This window comes from Aedes aegypti, chromosome 3, assembly GCF_002204515.2.
Source record: "Aedes aegypti strain LVP_AGWG chromosome 3, AaegL5.0 Primary Assembly, whole genome shotgun sequence".
In the NCBI taxonomy this organism is placed as follows: Eukaryota; Metazoa; Arthropoda; class Insecta; order Diptera; family Culicidae; genus Aedes; species Aedes aegypti.
In genome coordinates, this window is record NC_035109.1 from 6,082,072 (window position 1) to 6,103,074 (window position 21,003).

Below are 21,003 nucleotides of genomic sequence, written 5' to 3' on the forward strand. Positions count from 1 at the left end.
TAGTATATGTAGAGATTTTTTTTAATGAAATCCATGGAGAAATTTTTAGCATAAGTTCTGATAATATTCTAGCAGGAATTAATGGGAGAACCTCTAGAGAAATTTCAAGAAGAACTCTTGGGGGAATCCATGGAGTATTATTGAAGACCCAGTACGAATCCCTGGAGAAATTCTTGGGGAATTCCTGGAAGATTATCTTGAGAAATTCTTGAGGCGTTTCATGAAATTTCCTTGAGGAATTCGTGAATTTTAGAACACCTGCAGAAATTCCTTGTGGAATCCTTGTAGAATTTCCTCGTAGAATCATCCCTGGAGGAATCCCGGAATAACGAATCTCGAGAGAACTGCTTGGGGATATTTTTGTATATATCCGTGGAGGAATCCTCGGAAAAAAATCTGAAGATATCACTAGAGAAACATCTTTAGTAATCCTTGAAGAAATTGTTTTAAGTGTTACTCCTGGAGGAATTCCTGGAGAAAGCCTTGAAGATATCTGTGCAAGAATCCTTGAAGACACTTTCCTGGAGAAATCCTTGCAAAAGTCTGTGGAAAATTTTATAGAGGAATACCAGAAGAAATAACTTAAAAAATCCCTGGAGAAATCTCCGGAAAAATTTCGAAGTATTCCTAAAATGAATCCTGGAGGAACCCTTGGAAAAAATCCTGAAAGAATCCCAATGAAGATTTTTCTGGAGGAATCTACGAAGGAATCACTTAAGACATTTCTGCTGGAAACCTTTGCGAAATCTCTAAAGAAATCCTTATACATATTTTTTTTGTAGGAATCCTTGTAAAAATTCCATGTCAACTCCCTGGAGGAAGCTATTCCATGCATAGCAAACAAAAGTTCTTCCTGAAAGAATCTCTGGCAAAAGTCCTAGGGAACCCCAGAGGAAATCATTGTAGAGCTTAAGGTAAAGAATAGCTTGGATTATTTTCTGGTAAAATACTTGGAGGAATCTTCGAAGGATTTCCTGGAGAAATATCTGAGGGAGTCTCTGGAGATATTTCGAGAGGATGAGGACAGAAGGGCATGGGTTTGTATTCCATCGGATAAGCTCTCGGTAAATAACTGTTGAATCCATCATACAAATCATTTAAGGTTACTGGACTTTATCCTTTGAATACCTCCGATGTGAACTACGACTTAAGATCCAGATAACTTTTTGGAGGAAATCCAGAAGGAAATACTGGTATAAAGTCATAATATTCCTCCGGATCCAATTAAAAACTAAAGTGCACATATACTGCAACAACTTCTAAAGAAAACTAGAAGTAATTTTTTTTTTGCAACTTCATGACGTTATCTGTATCTGAACTCTTGTTGGAATTTTAGAAGTGACTACAATATAGTTCATATCATATCATAGAACTCATTTTATATTATATACAATCGACTCTCCACAACTCGATATTCTATAACCCGATATACTCTATAACTAGATGGATTTTCCAGTTCCTTCAAATTTCCATACATTGTGCTCTCCATAAGTCGATATTTCTGTAATTCGTTATCTCCACAAGTTGATCCCAAGTAACAATTCCACAGCAATTTGGCATTCGTGTGGATTTATTAATGTTTTATGACAGTTACGTGAATGCTGTAATAGCTAGAGGCGACATTTAACGTTGCTAAAAGATGACATTTTGTAAGTCAGCTCTTAGTTGTTTTCAAAACCTTTTAGAGACGAAATATAAAGTCAAAATGTTGTGGCTACAAAACCAGCTTTATGGCAGCATAAAATACCTTATTAAAACTGCTTGCCGTGGCTGAACGACCCTTATTTGTGACGGCAATGATAAAAGACTCATATAATACAGCTTGTTGTCATAAAAGCTGTTTTTAAACTGATTAACTTCCACTTGAATATTGATAACTTACCTTATTTATGCCTCCCAAATCATTATTTTGGCTCGTAAGATGCGATAACACCATTAGTATTGCGAATTCATCATTCACCACACCAACGTAACATCATAAATATTGCGTTATAACTCAGAAACACTTATTCCGGATAGAAAAACGCAAAACTAATGTCTGTTTTCATTGTTTTTGCATAAATTCTTCAAAACAGCACCCTCAAACTGTCAAAGTTTTTTGAATGCTGCTTAGTTACCATAAAATGCGAAAAAAAGCTGAATCATCTTCGATCAGCATTTATTAAGGCAATTTTACACCCACAAATGCCGAATCATAACAGTGTGCCCTTATTTGTGTATTTATGATGACAAAACAGCATTTGTCGATGAATCAATCAATTATGGTCCCGCCATATTAATTTCACTCCGGTTGCCACAATTTCACTTTTTTTAAATCATATTACCTCCACGAATTCGCGCATTTCATGCTATGGTGTGATGATTGAACTGAATGAATATAATTTAAAGCACAATTACTGCCCAATCCAACCAAGAAATTTTAAATTCTTCACCAGGCGCCTTTTTTTAGCAAATGCTAAATAACAAGAAATATTCCACTTTCAAAGGGGGCACAGGCAAATTTTCTTCTTTCTCATCACATTTCACAGTAAATCTCACTTGATACTAAAGATTTGAGCACTAGCACAAATAAATCACTTCATTTAAAAAGCACTACGAAATAATTTATCACAGACGTGTTTTCAATTTTATTTTGTTTTGTTTACGTTGGTGATAAAATCGTTTACAAGATGATGCGACATTCATCTAGAACAGGTGGCCTCAAAATAGCTACCATAAATGCTATTTTGCTTTATTCGTGTGACATAATTATACACTTTATAGAGTGGGCCAACTAGTCACGTTCTAATCTACAAGAGGTTTTGGGGGACATGATGAAGGCAACAGTGCCTTGACCGTGGTTTTATGGGCGTTTATTTATAGCACCCTGGAAGTAATTCGTAAAACTAAAATTGTTACTTGGGAATGTTACGTGAGATGTGAATTTCTCTCCATAACTCGAAATCTATTTTATTTTTTTTATTTTTTTGGGGAAACGTGATCTAATTTTTGTTTGAAGATGAATAAATACTTACAAGTTGTAATGACATGAAAATGATAAAAACTATTGTCAGTAAAAATAACGTGATTTTTTGAGCACTTCGAAAAATGTTTTCAAATAATAGTTTGTAAAATGCTATCAACAAAATAATATTGCTTTATTACAAAAATGATAATAAAAATATTGGAAATACAAAAATTTGTTCCTTCGATTTTGTGTCGGTATATTCTATTATACCATAATTCTATAAGTCGATGGTCCCTTGAATATCGAGTTATGGAGAGTCGACTGTAGTTTATATCGTAACATATATTTACTACGCAGAATTAAAAAAAACTGAACAACTTTGCCGAAGATAAAACCTTTAAAAAAGAGTTCCTTCTGGAAATACATACAGACGCCAGCACCACATGGTGGTTAAATTTTGAACGTATGTTCATGACTAATTCCTTATTCTCTCGAACAATTTTACCGCAGACAGCATCCTTCTATAAGTCGCGTCTCGGGTTTTCAAACCCGAACTCGAATGGTTCGGGACGGATTTGAAGGCTAGAACATTTTTTTTTCGAGTACGTCGGAATCGGGCTTGTAAAAATTCGGATTTAGGTGGACTTAAGTAAGAGTTATGGTAAGAGTAACAACCAAAAAGCTTCCTTATGCATCAGAAACGATGAATTTATCTATTTTTAAAAATCGGTCTTTTCTTACAAAAAATGTTTAGGTTTCGAGTCAGATTCGGATTTGAACAGCGGATTTTTTTTTTTCAAGTTCGGGTCAGGACTGAGTACGGGTCGGGTCCGGGTTTAAAAAAATAAAGTAATTCGGGTAGGGGTCGTGTTTGGGCGAAAAAATGTGAAACCCCCCTCTAATAATTAACCTCTATCGGAAATACAAATCGACGTCAAATCCACCGGGTGGTCCAGCAACTTTGTGGAAGACAGCATCCTTCTAAATGACCCATAACGCGGGTACGTCATAGTTTCGTGGTGCGTTATGGAGAAAAGAGATACCAGTGAACCCTAGTCCTGACTGCTTCAAACGGAGAGGATGTTCGAGTAATGGAAGGAACACTTATTAGTCCTTGTTACATTTTAAACCTTGTTGAAAGTGACAAGTCTCGGTTTTCCCAGTTGCAGAGAATGATCTGACAATGATCGAGACAAGGAAAAAAATGAAGTTGAATTGAACAATTTGTTTCATAATATTTCATTCATTTGATTCTCTAGTTTGAAGAAGTAGGGACTATGATTCTGATGCACGGACAATATCTGTGTAATTTCTACCGAAAGTCCATATCGACGCTAGCGCCACGCGGTGGTCGAGTTCTAAACTAAATTGTATCTCATTTGGAAGTCCTTATCCTCCTGAGCAACTTTGCCGAAGACTGCATCCTTCTATGTGCTCGCAATCTCGAGTTATCGCATAATTAGCCCCTACTGGAAGTTCATATCGTCGCTAGTGCCACGCAGCGGTCGAATTCTGAACTAAATTGTATCTCATGTGAAAGTCCTTAACCTCCTGAGCAACTTTGCCGAAGACAACATCCTTCTATGTGCTCGCAATCTCGAGTTATCGCATATTAAGCCCCTACCGGAAGTTCATAGCAACGCCAACGTCACGCAGCGGTCGAGCTCTGAACTAAATTGTATCTCATGAGGAAGTACTTATCCTCCTGAGCAACTTTGCTGAAGACTGCATCCTTCTATGTGCTCGCAATCTCGAGGTATCGCATAATTAGCTCCTACCGGAAGTTCATATCGACGCTAGCGCCACGCAGCGGTCGAGTTCTGAACTAAATTGTATCTCATGAGGAAGTGCTTATCCTCTTGAGCAACTTTGCCGAAGACAGCATCCTTCTATATGCTCGCAATCTCGTGTTATCGCATAATTAGCCCTAACCGAAAGTCCATATCGACACTAGCGCCACGCGGTGGTCGAGTTCTGAACTAAATTGTATCTTATGTGGAAGTCCTTATCCTCATAAACAACATTGCCGAAGACTGCATCTTTCTATGTGCTCGCAATCTCGAGTTATCGCATAATTAGCTCCTACCGGAAGTTCATATCGACGCTAGCGCCACGCAGCGGTCGAGTTCTGAACTAAATTGTATCTCATGAGGAAGTGCTTATCCTCTTGAGCAACTTTGCCGAAGACAGCATCCTTCTATATGCTCGCAATCTCGTGTTATCGCATAATTAGCCCTAACCGAAAGTCCATATCGTCACTAGCGCCACGCGGTGGTCGAGTTCTGAACTAAATTGTATCTCATGAGGAAGTACTTATCCTCCTGAGCAACTTTGCCGAAGACAGCATCCTTCGATGTGTTCGCATTCTCGAGTTATCGCATAATTAGCCTCTACCGGAAGTTCATATCGACGCTAGCGCCACGCAACGGTCGAGTTCTGAACTAAATTGTATCTCATGAGGAAGTTCTTATCCTCCTGAGCAACTTTGCTGAAGACTGCATCCTTCTATGTGCTCGCAATCTCGAGGTATCGCATAATTAGCTCCTACCGGAAGTTCATATCGACGCTAGCGCCACGCAGCGGTCGAGTTCTGAACTAAATTGTATCTCATGAGGAAGTGCTTATCCTCTTGAGCAACTTTGCCGAAGACTGCATCCTTCTATATGCTCGCAATCTCGTGTTATCGCATAATTAGCCCTAACCGAAAGTCCATATCGACACTAGCGCCACGCGGTGGTCGAGTTCTGAACTAAATTGTATCTTATGTGGAAGTCCTTATCCTCATGAACAACATTGCCGAAGACTGCATCTTTCTATGTGCTCGCAATCTCGAGTTATCGCATAATTAGCTCCTACCGGAAGTTCATATCGACGCTAGCGCCACGCAGCGGTCGAGTTCTGAACTAAATTGTATCTCATGAGGAAGTACTTATCCTCCTGAGCAACTTTGCCGAAGACAGCATCCTTCTATGTGTTCGCATTCTCGAGTTATCGCATAATTAGCCTCTACCGGAAGTTCATATCGACGCTAGCGCCACGCAACGGTCGAGTTCTGAACTAAATTGTATCTCATGAGGAAGTTCTTATCCTCCTGAGCAACTTTGCTGAAGACTGCATCCTTCTATGTGCTCGCAATCTCGAGGTATCGCATAATTAGCTCCTACCGGAAGTTCATATCGACGCTAGCGCCACGCAGCGGTCGAGTTCTGAACTAAATTGTATCTCATGAGGAAGTGCTTATCCTCTTGAGCAACTTTGCCGAAGACAGCATCCTTCTATATGCTCGCAATCTCGTGTTATCGCATAATTAGCCCTAACCGAAAGTCCATATCGTCACTAGCGCCACGCGGTGGTCGAGTTCTGAACTAAATTGTATCTCATGAGGAAGTACTTATCCTCCTGAGCAACTTTGCCGAAGACAGCATCCTTCGATGTGTTCGCATTCTCGAGTTATCGCATAATTAGCCTCTACCGGAAGTTCATATCGACGCTAGCGCCACGCAACGGTCGAGTTCTGAACTAAATTGTATCTCATGAGGAAGTTCTTATCCTCCTGAGCAACTTTGCTGAAGACTGCATCCTTCTATGTGCTCGCAATCTCGAGGTATCGCATAATTAGCTCCTACCGGAAGTTCATATCGACGCTAGCGCCACGCAGCGGTCGAGTTCTGAACTAAATTGTATCTCATGAGGAAGTGCTTATCCTCTTGAGCAACTTTGCCGAAGACTGCATCCTTCTATATGCTCGCAATCTCGTGTTATCGCATAATTAGCCCTAACCGAAAGTCCATATCGACACTAGCGCCACGCGGTGGTCGAGTTCTGAACTAAATTGTATCTTATGTGGAAGTCCTTATCCTCATGAACAACATTGCCGAAGACTGCATCTTTCTATGTGCTCGCAATCTCGAGTTATCGCATAATTAGCTCCTACCGGAAGTTCATATCAACGCTAGCGCCACGCAGCAGTCGAGTTCTGAACTAAACTTTATCTCATGAGGAAGTGCTTATCCTCCCTAGCAACTTTGCCGAAGACAGCATCCTTCTATGTGTTCGCATTCTCGAGTTATCGCATAATTAGCCTCTACCGGAAGTTCGCATCGACGCTAGCGTCACGCGGTGGTCGAGTTCTGAACTAAATTGTATCTTAAGTGGAAGTCCTTATCCTCATGAACAACATTGCCGAAGACTGCATCTTTCTATGTGCTCGCAATCTCGAGTTATCGCATAATTAGCTCCTACCGGATGTTCATATCGACGCTAGCGCCACGCAGCGGTCGAGTTCTGAACTAAATTGTATCTCATGAGGAAGTGCTTATCCTCCTGAGCAACTTTGCCGAAGACAGCATCCTTCTATGTTTTGTATCTTATGTGGAAGTCCTTATCCTCCTGAGCAACTTTGCCGAAGACAGCATCCTTCTATATGCTCGCAATCTCGTGTTATCGCATAATTAGCCCTAACCGAAAGTCCATATCGACACTAGCGCCACGCGGTGGTCGAGTTCTGAACTAAATTGTATCTTATGTGGAAGTCCTTATCCTCATGAACAACATTGCCGAAGACTGCATCTTTCTATGTGCTCGCAATCTCGAGTTATCGCATAATTAGCCTCTACCGGAAGTTCATATCGACGCTAGCGCCACGCAACGGTCGAGTTCTGAACTAAATTGTATCTCATGAGGAAGTTCTTATCCTCCTGAGCAACTTTGCTGAAGACTGCATCCTTCTATGTGCTCGCAATCTCGAGGTATCGCATAATTAGCTCTTACCGGAAGTTCATATCGACGCTAGCGCCACGCAGCGGTCGAGTTCTGAACTAAATTGTATCTCATGAGGAAGTGCTTATCCTCTTGAGCAACTTTGCCGAAGACTGCATCCTTCTATATGCTCGCAATCTCGTGTTATCGCATAATTAGCCCTAACCGAAAGTCCATATCGACACTAGCGCCACGCGGTGGTCGAGTTCTGAACTAAATTGTATCTTATGTGGAAGTCCTTATCCTCATGAACAACATTGCCGAAGACTGCATCTTTCTATGTGCTCGCAATCTCGAGTTATCGCATAATTAGCTCCTACCGGAAGTTCATATCGACGCTAGCGCCACGCAGCGGTCGAGTTCTGAACTAAATTGTATCTCATGAGGAAGTACTTATCCTCCTGAGCAACTTTGCCGAAGACAGCATCCTTCTATGTGTTCGCATTCTCGAGTTATCGCATAATTAGCCTCTACCGGAAGTTCATATCGACGCTAGCGCCACGCAACGGTCGAGTTCTGAACTAAATTGTATCTCATGAGGAAGTTCTTATCCTCCTGAGCAACTTTGCTGAAGACTGCATCCTTCTATGTGCTCGCAATCTCGAGGTATCGCATAATTAGCTCCTACCGGAAGTTCATATCGACGCTAGCGCCACGCAGCGGTCGAGTTCTGAACTAAATTGTATCTCATGAGGAAGTGCTTATCCTCTTGAGCAACTTTGCCGAAGACAGCATCCTTCTATATGCTCGCAATCTCGTGTTATCGCATAATTAGCCCTAACCGAAAGTCCATATCGACACTAGCGCCACGCGGTGGTCGAGTTCTGAACTAAATTGTATCTTATGTGGAAGTCCTTATCCTCATGAACAACATTGCCGAAGACTGCATCTTTCTATGTGCTCGCAATCTCGAGTTATCGCATAATTAGCTCCTACCGGAAGTTCATATCAACGCTAGCGCCACGCAGCGGTCGAGTTCTGAACTAAACTTTATCTCATGAGGAAGTGCTTATCCTCCCTAGCAACTTTGCCGAAGACAGCATCCTTCTATGTGTTCGCATTCTCGAGTTATCGCATAATTAGCCTCTACCGGAAGTTCGCATCGACGCTAGCGCCACGCGGTGGTCGAGTTCTGAACTAAATTGTATCCCATGTGGAAGTTCTTGGTCCCCGAAGCAAGTTTGCTGAAGACAGTACATTCCTATATGGCCTGCATCTTATACAATTTGGTGATGACTGCAGATTTCTGGACTGATTGTACTGAAATTCCACGTGGCCAACATGGTCCCCTTCGTAGCCGATTCCCGGTGGCCACTGGATCTGGAACCGGTATTCCAGGTAGTGATCAGAATCTTGAGGAGTATATCTTTCGAATGCGGCATAAATTTCATTATTCGGTTGATAATTCGCTGATTTATAGGGGTATACATTTCTGGGTCATAATGACCCCAGTATCTTATTAAGTTGTTTTTCTTAACATCCGCGGAAGGTTAACATGTTCCGTATTGGCTACATCCCACCCGTAACCTGCTGTGAGTGCCCAGTGTAATTTACAACTCTGTAATTATCTCTAGATCCATATTATAGAAAAATAATTTCGTTGGCACCCATATTGACATGATTCCAGACATGTTATGTATTCGCAAAGTGCTCCTGAAGAACTAAACCATGGATCACCAGCCGCACTTGGAGTCACGATTATAACTGCTTAGATATCATATCAAAAATCACATTTTTAACGCGACGAAAAAAATTGAGCTTTTGGTATATCCTACAGAAATCAGTTCAAACTCCGGTGGCCAATAGTAATTAGGTATGTCTAGTTACCGTTTTGATTCATATTACGAACAGCTTTAAATTCCGGACACTCTACTTTGTATGAGAAACATTTTACACGAAATGTTTCAACTTCTACCGTTCAAAATGTCTCATTTTTGAGGATCTTTTCAATAAAGATATGTCTATAAGAATTTATAATACCCAACTGTCTTAGATCTCCCGTTAGTGGTTGGACAATTCCAATTAATTATTTGAATTTTCTATCTATGCTTGTCAGAGATTGTCCTAAAATCTTTGATTAGATTCAGAATATAAGGCGAAAGTATGAAAGCGCCCTGAATAATATGCCCACACATTTTCATTTATTTAAAATTATTCATGTTGCGGAATTAGAATCTCCACTTATTATTCGATTGTTAAGTATTTTAAAAGCTCGATATAATCATACAGAGTGATGAATTTTATATCTTCTTCTTCTTTCTGGTGTTACGTCCCAACTGGGACAAAGCCTGCTTCTCAGATTAGTGTTCTTATGAGCACTTCCACAGTTATTAACTGAGAGCTTTCTTTGCCGATTGACCATTTTTTTTTGCATGTGTATATCGTGTGGCAGGTACGGAGATACTCTATGCCCTGGGAATCGAGAAAATTTCCCTTACGAAAAGATCCTCGACCAGCGGGATTCGAACCCACGACCCTCAGCTTGGTCATGCTGAATAGCTGCGCGTTTACCGCTACGGCTATCTGGGCCCCTATAAATTTTATATGTTGTTTGATTAGTTATATTTCACTGAGACCTTAAGTGTCCGTAATATGAATCAAAAACAAGTAATTTTCTCCTCATATACCGTTTTGATTTGTATTACGAACAACTTCAAATTCCGAACACTCTACTTTGTATGAGAAACGTTTCAAATGAAATGTTTCAATTTTTGCCCTTCAAGAGTATCTTTCTTTCAAGGTTCATTTTAATAATCATTTTCCATAGATATTTATGGAAAATTATAATGTCCTTTTTAGTGGTTTAGCCATTGACTTTTCTATCTATGACATTCATGAGCTGTCCGGAATTCAAATCCAAATGCCCGAAATATGAGGCAACAGTAAGGAAGCGTCCGAAATAAGAATCATGGATAGTCCACATATTTCTTTTTGGTTAGTTCTACTTCACTGAGGCCTTAAGTGTCTGTAAGTGTGATTCACTATTATTTCGTTTTGTAGTTATTTTTATTTGTCTAAAAACTTTGCTTGTCAACTTTAAATTTAGGGTTTTCTTTGCCAGTTGCATGATACTCAATGACCAGCAAAAGTCCAGAACATATACAACCGGCAAAAGGTCAGAACAAATGTTCGGTTGGAGAGTAGTCACGATCATTACCACAAAATCATCGATAACAATACTATTGCAATAGTGGTTAGCTTATGCATTTCTAGTATTCGTATCATAGTTATGTCTATTTGGGCGAATGTTTTCGGGGAAATGTGATAAAATCGACATTATACCCCTGAAATCAGAGAATGCACCACCTGAATTTCAAGCAACGTCAATAAATATAACGCTCATATAATTACCTGGTAGAACAGTTGGTATTCCGCGTCAGTTATCCGCAGAGCAACTTCTTCCGGGAAATGAAGAATGTTCTGTAGTTCCTCCAATTCACCGAAGGACGGCGTTGCCGACAATGTCACTGCTGCAGCTGAAGAACTCGTACTAGCAGTTCCGCTTCCCCCAGTCCCGCTGGGCACTGCCGCCGCTGCAGCTGACACCACTAGTGCTGCCGAGCTCGCCGTTGCTGTGCCAATTGTTGCTGCTGATGCTGTTGAGACGACTGTTGGTGGCAGATTGCCAACGTGGCTTTGCGGGCCGTCAGTATCAAATAGAGCATTCTTCTCGGAATCGTTGTCCACCAATGTTTCCTTAATGATTTCACCCTCACGATTAATTATAATCTTTTCTGTGATGATTATCGTTGGCTCCGGTTTGTGAGATGGTGTCGGATTGAGAGTTGCTGCGGTCGGTGTCGGAAACAGAAGTGATATTGCTGGATATTGCTGTTCTGGCACCTCGTGCTCGTCGTGTTTCCGTCCTTCTTGATTAACTGACGAAAATGACGGAACTGGCGGGGTCGCCGATGGTGAAGGTGATAATGTTTCCTCTGGCGCGTTACTATTAAATGGAAGACTCGGGAAAGCTTCACGCATGTTATGTAATCGACGTGGGGAATTTAATATGACATTCTTCTATCGGTGCCGTCCTCTTTTTTTCTTGCTTTTCTATGCAATTACTTTATAATATTGTATACTTTTTTTTTTAAATGAAAGATGATTGATGCAGTCGATCATGACATAAATTATCTTCCTGGTATGCTTTTGATTCTTCCACTACTAAGTTATGAGACACTACGAAAAAGACGTCGGTTTGCTTCACATTGGTGTGCTGTTAGAATACTTGTATGCCATTACAGTGGTTATTCCTGAAAAAAAAAATAAAAAAATATGCATTTAAGTATCATGTATTGAAGAAAACTTTTGAATGGTTCAAAATTAGTTGTCTTTGTATGAATTTTCAAAATGTGCAATAATATTAACCCCTGTACTGTCCATAAACGCATGTCAGTCCCATGTTTGCTGAATTTCCTATTCACATGGGACAATTATGCGTTTAGTGTACAGGCAGCGTATTTATTTAGATCGCTATAACATGTTTGTTCAACTATTTTTTGCATTATGTTTTCACAGGTTCTCAAAAAATTATTCTATTTTTGAAACCTGTGTCGGTTTTGATCATTATACATTGAATCAGATCGCAAGGTTTATTTTTTAGAGCAAAAGTGCCTTGGGCAAAATTGGTACCTACAGCTAAGACTACATTTTAACTATATGGGACGTTAGGGTGGTCCCACACGATATCGAAATAATAGTGAAACTAATTTTTCAATCTAATTTTACGATCTGGCCCAATGTGCTTTGGTCATCTGGTTTTGAAGATGTTCCGAACATCGGTCATTAGAGGATCGACACTCTTTACATACAATTTCTTTAGTCGTAATTTTGTTTTAGTCATTTCATCAAAAATAAAATATGGACTGTACAAGGTCAGGTGTCCAGGAGTTTTTCATACAAACAAGCAATGTAAATCAAGTTTTTTTTTAATTTTTGAGATATGTATACGACTATAGTGGTACCAGAAACATTACCGCTCGTTACAAAAAAAAAAAGCGGTGGCATCATTTTTTCACAACAGCTTCTCATCAAAATATTGTTCTGAAAAGCGAATTACTGAACCAACCGGGTTGGACATTTTACCCATATACTCTTCAGTTCCAGTATTTCCCATTCAAGTTTTCTATCCAAGCATGATTTTTGTGATAAATAGGATAACCATGCACCATTAAACAGTGTATGGAACATGATTTAACGATAAATTATGGAAATTGCCGTATTTTGTCCAAGATCCGTAGAATAAAGTGCTAGACAGCATCCACAATTGGCCTCCCACACAGAGCTTTGACCCATGAATTCATTGTATGGTGCCAGAGGTAAAGGGACGCTAACGTTGCGATAGAACAAGCAAAAAAAAAGAGTCATCAGAAGCCGAAAGTATAGCCCATCAGCGGTGTTCGGCGGCTATTTGAAAAGAAGTTAATCGCTCACGTAAACGGGACACAAGAACGTGGGTGAAATCCCCGGCTGACGAAGGTAAGAAACCCGCCATATCCGGGGACGGTCGCGTAGAAAAATTGCAATTTATATAGATGAAAAAATATAAATAAATTATTTTCAAGCCTGAAGTAAAATTTTGGTAGCCAGTATGAAAGGCTGAAGTTTTCACCTCTAATATCGATTTGGATTGTAAAAGAGCCCACCACCGGTTCAAATCTCAATCAATGCAATTGAGGATTGAGTGCGTATGGAACCTTGAAAAAATAATAATTATTAACAATATGCAATCGGTTAATGGCATCATGCTCCTTGGCTTTGCGGACGATATAGACCTGATTGGAATCGATCGCAGGTCAGTGGAAGAGGCCTTCGTGCCTCTGAAGAGGGAGACAGCGAGGATAGGCCTGACCATCAATTCTACCAAGACGAAGTACATGGTTGCAGGTAGAGATAGAGTCAGGCATGGTGGTGTAAGTGCTGAGGTAGTGTTTGATGGGGATGTGTTTGAAGTTGTTGAAGAATTTGTTTACCTTGGAACACTTGTGACGTGTGACAACGACGTTTCCCGCGAAGTGAAAAGACGTGTTGCGGCTGCGAATAGGGCCTTTTACGGACTACGTAATCAGCTTAGGTCCCGCAGCTTGCAAACCGAAACAAAATTCGCCCTGTATAAAACATTGATTCTTCCGGTGGCTCTCTACGGGCACGAAGCGTGGACGTTGAAAGAGTCAGACCGGAAAGCTCTCGGTGTTTTCGAGCGTAAAGTGCTGCGGACAATACTCGGTGGGAAACTTGAAAATGGTTTGTGGCGCAGACGCATGAATCACGAGTTGTATCAAGTGTACAAAGATGCGAATATTATCAATCGTGTAAAATACGACAGACTTCAGTGGGCTGGTCACTTAGTGCGAATGTTGGAAGAAAGAATTGCGAAAATAATATTCAGCAGGGAACCAGGTAGAGGTCGGCGGCTTCGGGGAATGGCGGCAATGGCGTGATGCTACGCTGTAGCCATCAAGGTATCAATGGCAGGTAATGGCATCGTATTTGAACAACATCTTTCCTTTTTAATTATGATTTCATCGTTTTAGGCTAACCAAACGAATGGCAGACTACCGTAAAACTAAACACTACATACACAGGGTGTTTGGTTACTAATTGGTTTTGAATAATTTGAGGCTTAGTGAACCGATGAAGCTGAAAATTTAATGGGTTGTACACTACATCTATAGAATATAATGATAAATTTTTCGCATCGATATATAGAGTATTACTTGAGATTTGCTTCTTCAAATGGATAGGGTGATTATAATGACGTCCCGTGCGACCTTAATAGGTTTCCATGAGATATGAAAAAGTGCTTATGGAACATATGGTCGCAAATTACTGCTAAGTGAGTTATTCACAAATTAAAGATTTTCAACTTGGTTATCTGTGAAACCTTATATATAATGCACTATGCGTCATACATTTAATCTCAGTGAATCGAGACGAAAGAAAAAAAAAAGTGATCCTATCTGTCTTAGTTTTTTGACATGAATTTTGAGGAAAATAATTAAAAGGTTCAAATTATAAGAGGTTTGACAAAGAGACGACAAAATCAGCATTTTAATGAAATTTAATATGATAATGAAAGTTCCTTTATAAAAGTTCTTCTACAAAATATGTTAGCTGCCAAAGTGCCTTTGAGAGCAACATTGTATGTTTTGTAGGTTCGTCACAATATCGCTTTGTAAGTTGTGCTCCAAAAAGGCCATAAAATCGAAAAAAAATATATCGATGGCTACATTATTCGTTCGTTCGTTGGTTGATGCCTCGGCGTAAGAATGAAGTGCTCGGTGACGACAGATGTCGGTCGTGCCGAAGCGGAGGGAGCACGAATTCGCTTTGCACGTGCGCCGTATCATCTTCGCTGCGGCGTTTGGTTTGCAAACTAGGTTCATACTTTAAAAGTTTTGTTTTAACCTAAGTCCACGAGGGAAAGATATCTCGGAAACTCTGAGAAAAATGACCATGTAGTTTATGGACAGTCCCACAGCACCACAAGGCTTTATCCTATTCAGCATAACGGCCATTTGGCATAATTTAAAAAGGCAACATGTTGAGTACATCATTTTTTTTATAAATAAGATAAAATTGGAACACTTTCAACTGCCGCTTCGTACACCACTCCAAGAAGGAGTGATAAAAGTAGCATCAATATTGGCACTAGAGAGTAATCTTGTTTGGATCATTGTTATGCTGCTCTCTGAATGTTTCTCTTCAGTTATTTGCGATAATGAATGAGCTTGGTTTTTAACCTAAGGGCAGATTCGGTCTTTGAATTTTCAAAAGCTGTTTAGTTTATCGATTTTGTCAATTTGCTGCTTCAAATGATGCACTATGCAGTTTTCCAGACTAACAATTCTAGTCCATGGGGTGACGCCTACAGAGTGGTAATGGCTAAGACCAAAGGAGCCATAGCGCCCCAAGAGAAATCGCCCGAGTTGCTGCGATCGATAATCGATGTACTCTTCCCGCACCATCCCATAAGCCCATGGCCCCCAGCGCCGTATGCGGCAGATGAAGGAGAAGAAGTGGCGAGAGTGACGAACGAAGAGCTGGCAGAAGTCGTGAAATCATTCGCGTCAAACAAGGCACCGGGACCCGATGGTATCCCGAATGTTGCCTTAAAAGCGGCAGTGAACACGGATCCGGACATGTTCAGAACCACGATGCAACGCTGCATTGATCAAGGAATCTTCCCGGATGTATGGAAACGACAGAAATTGGTGCTACTACCAAAGGCGGGGAAACCACCAGGTGACCCGTCGGCGTATAGACCTATCTGTCTACTAGATACGACGGGCAAGTTATTGGAGAGGTTGATTCTCAACAGACTAGTACCGTATACGGAGAGTGCGGACGGCCTGTCCAACAACCAGTTTGGATTCAGAAAAGGTAAATCTACTCTGGACGCCATCCAGTCGGTCGTTCAAACAGCTGAGGTGGCAATCGAGCATAAAAGGAGCGGCATCCGTTACTGCGCGGTTGTCACTCTGGATGTGAAGAATGCGTTCAACAGCGCAAGCTGGGAAGCAATAGCACACGCGCTTCACCGCCTCAAGGTACCGGTGCAGTTGTGTAAGCTTCTAGAAAGCTATTTTGATGGTAGGATTCTACTGTATGACACAGAGGAGGGGCAGAAAAGCGTTCGAATTACCGCGGGAGTACCTCAAGGTTCAATCCTGGGCCCGCTGTTATGGAATGCGATGTACGATGACGTACTTAGGCTGCCCCTTCCGACGAGTGTTAAGATTGTTGGCTTCGCCGACGATATCACCCTAGTGGTCTATGGTGAATCGATGGAGGAAGTAGAGTTGACAGCAGCGCACTCTATTTCCCTGGTTGAGGAATGGATGAAGTCTAGGAAACTAGGACTGGCCCGTCACAAGACTGAGGTGGTGGTGGTCAACAACCGCAAGTCCGAGCAACGGGCGCTTATCTCGGTAGGTGATTGCACCATAGAGTCCAAGCGATCCCTTAGGCATCTTGGGGTAATGATCGATGACAAGCTGAGCTTCGCTAGCCACGTTGAATATGCCTGTAAAAGGGCATCTACGGCTATAGCGGCGCTTTCGAGGATGATGTCTAACAGCTCTGCTGTAATTGCCAGCAAACGCAAGCTGCTGGCAAGCGTGGCGCTATCCATACTAAGGTATGGAGGACCAATCTGGTCAAAAGCGCTTAGAACGAACAGAAACCTAAAGCGGTTGGAAAGCACGTACAGGATAATGTGCTTAAGAGTAGCAAGTGCATACCGGACGGTATCTAAAGAGGCCGTGTGCATCATAGCCGGGATGACGCCCATCGGGCTCATCATCAAGGAAGATGTTCAATGCTTCAACCAAAGGGGTACCAGAGGAGTCCGCGACACGTGTAAAGAGGAAACGCTCAGAAGCTGGCAGCAGGAATGGGATAACTCCACTAAGGGTAGATGGACCCATCGACTAATACCAAATGTGTCAGATTGGTATGGTAGAAGCCATGGGGAAGTGAACTTCCACCTGACGCAGTTTCTGTCAGGACATGGTTGCTATAGACAGTACCTGCATAGGTTCGGGCACTCAGAATCTCCTGCGTGCCCCAATTGTGCTGGTGTAGAGGAAACAGCGGAGCATGTCGTGTTCGATTGCCCCCGCCTCATTGTTGTGAGAGGTCGCATGCTCACTACATGCGGAGGGGACACGTCCCCCGACAATATTATAGAGAGAATGTGTGCGGATGCCGAGTGCTGGAATGCAGTAACTACGGCTGTCACTCACATTATGTTAGAATTGCAGCATCTATGGCGCGCCGACCAAGAGTTGGCTGCAGAGGATTAGCCCTGCCGAGGCTGGTCCCTTGTAACATTGTTTAAGTCGGCTAGGAGAAGCAGTTTGCCTAGGCTACTTCTGCTACACGTGTTGTGCTATATGCACTGGTCCCTTCCCGAAGAAATACCGTAAGGTGGTTCCGGGGAAATGAGGGTCTGAGTCCAAGGGTCATGTCGATGCACTGTTCACCACTTGAGCAATTCTAACTGAATTGCTCATGCACAGTGCATAGGCTGGTTTTAGCGGGTCGTCGTTGATGCGTCATCCCCGCATTCCCTGAGTTATCTTCTCAGGGGATCTGTTTGCAGATTTCCCCCTTGTAAAAAACAAAAAAAAAAAAAAAAAGACTAACATGAAAAATACATGATTGCAAAATCTTATCGATATCTTATCTCATAAGCTTTTGATTGCGTCCTTGATACTTGTACATGTGAACAAACAAATCATCTGTATAGTTTGATGTATTTTACAACAATTATAGGTGATTGCGAATTTAGTGTAAACAAAGCCAATGCTCGAATGTAGAAAAAATAGAAAAAATTTACATGTTACAAACAATCTCTAGATTAGCAGTATACTCAATTACCGTACACCCCCGTTAATTTGAACGGTACCTCATGCAAACCATCGGGGTTCATTTTTAATTTGAACATCTAGTCACCCTAAAAACGTGTTTCTGGTAACCTCTTTCACTGTTTTGTTTTGATTCTGCATTTCGTTCCACAGCGTTCCATTCCACTTTACTCCGTTCCTTGAGCTAAATGACGTTTGTACCATTTTTAATCTAAACGATGTGCAAATTAGCGGGGTGCAAATTAAAAAGTGTTCAGATTAAATGTGGTCAAACCAACGGGGGTACCCGGTATTTTGAACATGAGCTGTTCTTTTGAGTTTGCAGCGTAACGAATCATAAACATTCCTCAATCGATGATGGGTTATTTCAATTCAGGATTGCTTCAGTATAAAATCATTCATGCTGTAGTTAAGAAGAACAGCTTATGTTTGAAAGAAGGTTAAATATATCAATCAAATATGATTACAGCAAATCAATATATTTTTTAAGTGTTTCTTGATTCTCCTCATTTTTATTAGGATTTTTCTCTATGCGGTCTCATAAGCTTTGTCACATGTGCTATTTAAAACTCAACGTGATGATTGAAGTTGTTACAATATTTTTCAACGAGGATTGAAACTGTAACCCTCAGATTAAGAGTTTTCGACCTATCATGTAATAGATGGTTTACATCTGCATAATTAGGAGAAAATAGTTGTGGAGGCTCTTTGTCACTAAGCAGTTGTGTTACTACTTAGATATTGATAAATTATGCCAAATGGCTATTAGGCCGAATGACCATTATGCCAAATGGCTTTATGCCAAATGGCTTTATGCCAAACGGCTTTATGCCAAATGGCTTTATGCCAAATGGGGTAGAGCCCCACCGTGGGCTCATTTGGCATAAAGCCGTTTGGCATAAAGTCGTTTGACATAATGGTCATTTGGGATAAAGTCGTTTGGCATAATAGGGTGCAGAGCTACTTGGGCACTACCAAAATTCACCTTGGCATGGGGGGTTTTTCTCGGCCGAATTGTCTGAAATTTCGCAATAAGAAGCCCTTCAATACGACGCATATTGAGGCCAAATATGAGCTCAGTAGGTTTTAATAAACCCCACTGCCGCAGTGAATCAAAAATGCCAAGAATAGGATCCGGCTCCCTAGTCGTTTGGCATAATGAGTCTGAAACCAAGAATTTCAGAATTTGCACCCTTCTTTATTTAATTGGCCTTTTTATTCGAGTTATACCGCCCTCAGCATTTTTGCCAACATGTGTATAGCCAAGAATGACAGAATACCTCCTTCTTTAGATTGCTTATCGTTATTTTTTGTTCACTATCCAGCTACTGAAGATTGTTATAGCACCTATTTAAATTGCACCACTTTTCGGGGAAACCGGTCATTCGGGAAACTGGCATTCGAGGAACCGATGATTCTGAACGCAATTTTTGATGTCTTCTATTGGTTTAATCATAAATGTTGCCTTCTTTCAAAAATAGGCTGTTCTTTTTATTTATACTGTTTTAAATTTTATTGTTTGATAAAGCTAAATGTTAATTATTTTATATTTTTCTGTTTGATTAATTCTTGCAAGACGTGCTGTTAGAATGATAGTTACTTTAGAACCTGCCAATATTCAACATAATTGTTTTTTTTTTTTTGCAATACATGATCTCCTTTCGAGATATGCTCGAAAAAAAATATTTTAATCACAAATTTTCCCTTCTTTCGATAGACGGTGTTTTGACGGACGCTTCCAAAATTAAAAGTCATATTGAATCGTTCAAAATTTTTGCCACACGAAATTTCAAATGTGTTGTTCATTTGAATTATGCTGTGGGAAGTTTTTTGCGTTAGAGCCTTAAACATTTTAAATGAAAAATAATTTGCTCTCGTATAAAGGCTATTTTTGCACTATGGTGCAATAACAGGTCTTTGGATTAGAGTTTTTAATATTTTGCAAATAAATTTTCCCTTCTTTTATCAAGTAATTTTCATCAAGTGTTACGTCCAAACTGGGACAGAGCTTTATCTGCAGCGAAATATTCTATGAGAGCTCTTTTTATTGACTAACTGCGAACTTTTTTTGCCAATTTAATATTTTCAAATATTTATATCGTAACAAGCTCAAAGATACTCTATGTTCTGGGAAGTAGAGAAAATCATTATTCCGTAAAGATCTTCCACCAGATCCGTCACGAGTTTTATTTAGTTATGATATTCATAGCTCTGAAAATCTCTGAAAGAACATTATGCTTATTGAAAACCTACCAAAAATTATTGCTATGGGCTCGGTAGTGTTGATCTCGGTAAAAGCTTCGAAAATGCCGATATTCGTTCTAAGCCATTATTAATTATGCCAAACGGCCATTATGCCAAATGACCATTATGCCAAACGACCATTATGCCAAACGATCATTATGCCAAACGATCATTATGCCAAACGACCTTATGCCAAACGGGGTACAATCAAAGCCCACCATAATATCCCTAATTTTTCTCATGATATCAAATCAATGTTTCTCGTACAAATGAAAAGCTGGAATACTACATCGAGATGAAAATATCCAGGTCTATTTCTTATTATTTCCAAGTTTTCCATTAATCAATGGAATGTTTTAATTTTCTATGCTACGGATTTTAATAGGAAATTTATCATCAGACGACTTTCTTGATGTTATATGCAATTTTTACGTGCTGAAAATCAAGTAGGAAAGTGTACCAGTTATGGTCATAGTGGTTCCCTATTTGGCCATATGTAAAATTTCGATAGGTTTCACATTTTTTATATTTTTGAATGTTTTGACATCAAGATACATTCTTAACCTTACTCCTAAAACGCACAAAACTTTTTTTTTCATAATGTGAATAATTTCAAGTTATCACGTATGGCGAAATAGTGAACCACTATGGCCATAACTGGTACACCTACCCTACTTACTGACA

General features: G+C 40.5%; 1 protein-coding gene across 4 annotated transcripts in view; it reads right to left on the reverse strand.

Moving 5' to 3' along the window:
* The window catches only part of LOC5570306 (1-phosphatidylinositol 4,5-bisphosphate phosphodiesterase epsilon-1), a 145,793-nt gene that overhangs the window by 64,291 nt on the left and 60,499 nt on the right, over window positions 1-21,003 (reverse strand). For all 4 annotated transcript variants that reach the window (XM_021854288.1, XM_021854286.1, XM_021854285.1 and 1 more), the window contains one exon: window positions 11,057-11,958. In XM_021854288.1, coding sequence (XP_021709980.1) covers window positions 11,057-11,686 — 630 coding nt within the window. In that variant the 5' untranslated portion in view covers window positions 11,687-11,958. The remainder of the gene's footprint in view (window positions 1-11,056; window positions 11,959-21,003) is intronic.